Genomic DNA, 6,000 nt, shown 5'->3' with positions numbered 1-6,000 from the left:
AAAAATAGAACAGCGGGATGGCTGCGCGTGGGCGAGGCAGAAACCACACCGCCAGCAGGACCGCCCGCGGTTATTTTAGGCCCGATACCGAGGCCGCGGCGTTTTGCTCGCGTTTCACAAAATGCTCCCTTGGGGAGGGCGAGGAGGGAGACGGGTGCGAGTCCCGGGCGGGGAGCGTTTCTGCCCCTTTCCCTGCCTCCTCTCCCTCCCTGCCTGCCTTCGCCGCGCCGGATCGGACTGGGCCGGGCGAAGGGGTTAATGGCCCTCGAGGCCGGGCGGCGGTTTGAGAGACAGGGACTGGACAGCTGTGTTTGCTGTGGTATTTTTAAACGCATTAATGCAGGCTCCAATCACCCTGCCACGCTTGACCTATTTTTGGCTCAGGCCCTGCCGCCGCGGGGCCGCGCGGGTGCCGATTCAAATGCAAATGAGTGATCGCTGCCGCTCCCGCCAAGTTCTGCCAGGCCGGGAGAGGTGAGGGGCTGGCGACGGCAGCGCTGGCCCGGGCTGGGGTGGTTCCGGCTCAACCCTCGGGGGCTCCCGCTCCCTGGAAAAGGGGCTCCTTCGGTTTGATGGTTTTTGAGAGGCTTTTTTCCCCACTACCCTCCCCGAAACCCCGAAGTGCTGAGGTACTTCTTCCTTTCGTCTTCCACCTGCCCTGAGCTGCCCGGACGCAACTGCTGGAAGCCACCGGCGCGCAGCCCCCGCGCGCTCGCGGCCCCTTCCAGCAGGTGGGCGCCGCCGGGAGGGGTCTGGGGCTTGTCCCCGCTCCCGACAGATACTTGTGCGAACGCCTAAACATTGCCAGCTGCCGGAGCCTGCTGTCCTGCAGCCCTCACTGGAGGAGGTAGGGCTGCAGAGGGTTGTGCCCGACGCCCCTGTGCAAGTGCGGCGATGAATCTCTCGTGTAGCTGAGGTGCAGACCAGTTGGAATATGCTGCAGACAATTTACGAGAGTGAATCGTGTTTTTCCTCAGATGGGGTTTCTGGACGTGAACAGCTCTTGGCTCAGCAAAGAATGCACAGTATGATCAGCTCAGGTAAGAGACAGCTCCGTACCTCTGACTTCAGTGGCCGACAGGGAAAATACAGCCTAGCATGACAAGAAAACACCCTGCCCTTAAAGGGGTGCCTTTATTTTTGTGGGCTTTATGTAAGCTGTTGTTAAATAATTATGCTAGTATGCTTTTGCAGGGAGTTTGCCTCCTTCAGTCTGCTGCTTTCCAGCCAAAGCAAAATTCTCACACCCGAAGTCTAGTCAGGGATTCCTTGTTTGTTTTGTTGTGTGGCTGCAAAATGGGGCTCATGGTACAGTCTTTTTCACAGAGAGAGGCTACCTCAAACAGACCTTGTTCGGAGGCTGCAGTCAGAGCCCCTCATAGGCAATTCCGCTCATATGTCTATTGTAAACAATATTGGGTCTTTCTGTGAATTTCCTTTTCTCCGCTTTGCGTACAGAGGGAGCTTAATACTAATCACTTCCTCTTTTCATTACAGTGTTACTTTAAAATGTTTTAACATGCATGCCTCATTTTGTTACTTCAAAAACATTTGTGAACCTGGTGATGGCAGTCCCATGTAATGACTCAGTGAGATATAAATTGGATGTGTTTTTTAGCAAACGTATTTCAAAGCTGCCTTCAAAGAAAAGTCAATGTTTTCTCATGTATTTGAAGCTACCCTTGTATTTTCTAGTTTCTTTGCTGGCTATGTCTGAGACCTGCAAATGATGGACTGATGATGAATTAAGTTGGAAGAACTGTTGCTATTCAGATAAAATGTCAATTTGGACAGGCTGAAATAATCAAAATTTCAGGTTACTCTTCCCCATTTTCTCTTCAAGTCTGTGAATTCCAGTTCTGGTTTTATCAGGTTGTATCAGGTTGAAAATTTGTCTTTTGAGGCACATTATCTGGTTTATATCTTTCTAACCCTAGGCTTCCAATTCTATTTTCCATAAAGTTGACTTTATAGAAGACATATGTAGAATGGAGGATGAACTGTTTACATGTACTTCAGTCTTAGTTTACCCCCCTTTCCCCTCCTTTCTCCCCTTTCCCCTCCTTTCTCCCCTTTTCCTTGTTTCCTTTCACAAACCTTGGCAGTGCTGCTTAGTTTTTAAAATATTATATGTGTAGACTACAGCTCTCTTCACTTATTGCCTATTTTGGTGCACTAGTTGAGACCATGTTTGTTTGTTTGTTTTAAAAAATATTTTTCTGCTTTATGAAAAACCCCTAAACCATAAAATTTTACTTTTGTTTCTTTCTTACATATGATTTTAGAGCAGACTTCTAGTTTCAGATATGAAAATAAATCATGAAATATTCTATCAAATGGCAACATCTTTTCTGTTACAAAAAAATTGGATATGTGTTAACCTTATGACTAGTGTTTTTCAATATAGAAAGCCAAGGCTACCTCATAATGATTATAGACTGAATGAGGGCTTGAAAAGCTGTCATGTGCAGGTGAAAATAATGAGTGTATCTAAGGGGAATGGAGACTTCTAAATAGTAAAGTTTAAGATTGGCAGTTTTTCAGTTCCCTTATAAAGCTGCTAGGTTGGCTCATTTCTTTCTGAATCTCTCAAAGAATTTACTATCTCTCTTAACATGTTTGAAGAGATGTTGATCACCAGTTGCAGTTCCTTTGCCAAGGACAAAAATCAGGTGAACAACTTACTCGCAAATAATAAGAAGATTCTGTAGCAAAAACAGTAGGTAAAAACAGAAGTTTATCTCAAAGTGTTAAATTTCTGCAAAGCCATCTGCAGTGTCAACCTCTTGTTCAAGAATTACTGCTTTTCTTTGTCTTTCCTGAACAGCTCAGCAGGTGTCCAGTGCTTTTGTATTGGTCAAAGAGATAGGAAGAACTGCTTCCCCTCCCTCTTGTTAGTTTTTTAATACCATCTCAGTTGAACTTAGCTGTACGCTAGTGAAAATAATTTTTTTTTTTAGCTTGCTTTGCTGCCTTTTAACTGCCAACTAATGTTGCTTGAGTACTAGCAATTTTCTCATTTGAAACACAAGAAGGGGAGATAATTTTCTCTAAGTTTATAGCTCTGATATTCATGGAGACAAGAATATCATGTAATGGTTGATTTTTATCTGATACTACATTAGGCCCATATAACATACACAATTTGCCCTATAGAACCAAGTAGAATAGAGAGGCTTTAAAACCTTTAAAAAACAAACAGCTTAGGCAACAACGTTATCCAGGTAAAAGAGGTTTAAATATTTGTTCTGTAGAACACAAAATATTCCTCATTGTTTCTGTTGTCCTTTAAAATACACAGCTGGACTGCAAGTAGTTGACACTGTACGTAGTCTGTAGTTTAATTCATGTCACACAAAACCACAGAGCCTGGTGCTGCTGTCGATTACCTTCAGTTCCCTCGAGTTCAGGCTAACATTTCAGCTATTGTCTCCCTCTATGCATATAGGGGAGAAAGAAATAGCCAGGGTATGATGATGTGCTCTAGTATTTGGGAGCATGAATTTTGCTTATTGCAGTGTCTTTACTTGAAAGGCTTCTTCACTTACATTTATATGACTTTTGCTGAGGTTAAAAAATTGCAGATATTTAAGAAAAACACAGAACCCTGAACATTTGCACTCTGCACCCTTGAGATTCTTGAAGTCTTTGAAGTAACCACAACTTAAACACTCAAGAGGTATTTAGGTTTGCTAGTTTCCAGATGCAATAGGCATGTATTATACAACTCTGATGTTAAACTGGGCTGGAGCCACCTGCAGAGAGGACAGTTTCAGTGGCCAATGGCTTTGCAAAGCAAACTGCCTAAGGAATTTCTGACAATAGCAGGCATAGGAAATACTTCTGTCATGTGAAGCAGTTCTTCTGGTATTCCCTCAATTGCTGCTTTGCCTGTCTGTCTCCATCCCTGCCGGTAAATCACACTATGAATGAGATGATCTGGATAGGTACCAATCAAAAGTCTAATTATGAATGGAGCAATCTAGATCGGCACTGACTCAAGAAGCTGTGTAATTTGCAGACACCTACACCTTACTGCAGAGAGCAGTTTCAGCTATCTTGAGAAGACTGAACTAGATTCTCCCATATGGTGCTGTTGCTCTAAAATGCAACAGTAAGCTCTGTGCATCTTTATTTTAGAAAATGATGGTGATATATTTTTATTTGATAGCATAATTATTCAGTTTCATGATTTAAAAAATAAATCTGGTTTCTAAAGCCTCTTATTTAGCTGGAACTACTTCTTAACTATGTTGTTGCTTTTATTTTACCCCAGAATTGTCAACAACCATGCGTGTGCAATGCCACAGTAGACCCTAGCATTCAGCTGGCCTCTTAAAAATCAAGAGTTTCAGGAGATCTTGAGCTTAAAGCATTGGCTTGTCACTGAGTTGACAGGTGACCTGAGCACACTATGCAATTCTGCTTACTTCAGCAACAGCACCTGCCAGGCTCAAGAATCTACAGAGCAAACTTGTTATAAATGGACTATAGTGATTCAGAATGATATAATTTCATTGACTTTATCTACCTACAGGCTTGCAAAACACCTGCTATTTCACAAATGTAGTAAGCAAAGGTAGTCACAGTATTTTATTCTTTGCACTAGTCGGGAAATTCAAGCTGGGTTTCCTTGAATATAAATGACAGAATCAATGCTACACACATCGTGTCGTACGTGGGTTGACAGGTCCTTATGAGCTATCTTTCCTCAGTAAACCCCGATGTACAAAATTTATCTCATATGTTGTATCTGTCATGTGGCAGCACAACCGTGTATAGACATTTATACACATTCATTTATATTGCTTTCAGGGAAAATTCTGTGGTAATTGCTCTCCCATTCTTTTCTGGCCAAACAACTTTCACCTGCTCAACTATTCTCATGGAGAGACTGCAGAAAGCAACTCATTTAAAGGTTTGCTTGATATTATTAAAAACTTGACATATTTGCATATCTGAATCAGGTAACATAAACTTCTTACAGATACAGACTGTTCCATATGTGGTATCTCAGGCAATAACTCTTCAGAGAGGGTGAGAATAGATATGCTGAGCTTTTGCTTTGTGATTCTTTTCAGAGTAATGAAAAAATTGAATGTGAAAATTGAGTTCAGGGAAGTTCTGGATAACAGCTGGAGAGGCTTTTTCAATGCCTGTTGTAAAGGCTAGCTTAAAAAAAAAAAAGTAATGCTTCATAGTATTAGCTGAAGTATTTGAAGTAGTCGTTACAGAAGAGTAAGGCCTTAGCCTTAACTATTAATAGCATGTGAAGAGATAAACAATGCAGACCTGCTGGTCTTAGGTAGTTCACTGATTTTGAGAAAAGGCTCTGCCCAGTAATGTGTGCTGAACAAGACATTGGTTCTGGATTCAGTTGAACAAAAACATGGTAAAATGGATGAAGTTGCTTTTTTGGCTTTACGTTATTGAGAAGGCATTGAGTACAGACCAACATTGCCAACTTTATGTGTCTTCTAATGCTGTAACATTGCTCTTTCTTGCTCTTTTTCTTAAGCCCCAGCTTCTGGACCCGTGTGATTACCTACCTGACAGTCTGACTTTGTATTGGAAGTATATTTATAGGTTGTGGGAAAAGCCTGAAATAAGAATTCCCAAGTACAAGATTAACAAGACTAGCGAGCTACAAAAGCTGGAAAATAAATAAAAAGGAATGTGCAACACAATTTCAAAACCTCTGTGATCATCTTTTCTGATCCCATTAAACACTGCATTTAATACAGAGGTTCACTTGTGCCGGCGCTAGGACACTAGCTCCCCTTTCTTTGGGCTGTTGAGCCAAATCACTCGCTTATTGGAAAAGAGCTTTTTGCTTCAGCTGTTTATTGATTTAGCTGTTCGGCTTTATAACACCTATTGGTTTGCACTGCACTCAAATGCACGGTTTCAGTCAGAGTCTTCCCTTCTATAAAACTATGTCCATTTAGTTCATTAAGGTTTGCACTGGATACGAGGAACACTTGTAACTCTTCCTACTAC

The 6,000-nt window shown here is 42.1% G+C and overlaps 1 protein-coding gene across 1 annotated transcript in view; it reads left to right on the top strand.

The window, feature by feature from the left end:
- Window positions 1-934: 934 nt before the first annotated feature.
- Window positions 935-6,000, top strand: part of LOC103776192 (histone deacetylase 9-like) — a gene marked incomplete at its 3' end in the record, with an annotated part of 56,929 nt that continues 51,863 nt past the window's right edge. Inside the window, exon 1 of the mRNA XM_008943692.1 lies at window positions 935-1,040. Coding sequence (XP_008941940.1) covers window positions 935-1,040 — 106 coding nt within the window. The remainder of the gene's footprint in view (window positions 1,041-6,000) is intronic.

The sequence above is a fragment of the Merops nubicus genome, unplaced genomic scaffold, assembly GCF_000691845.1.
Source record: "Merops nubicus isolate BGI_N331 unplaced genomic scaffold, ASM69184v1 scaffold42407, whole genome shotgun sequence".
Classification (NCBI taxonomy): Eukaryota; Metazoa; Chordata; class Aves; order Coraciiformes; family Meropidae; genus Merops; species Merops nubicus.
The sequence above is the reverse complement of the archived record's forward strand: the minus strand, read 5'-3'. Positions and strand labels throughout refer to the sequence as shown.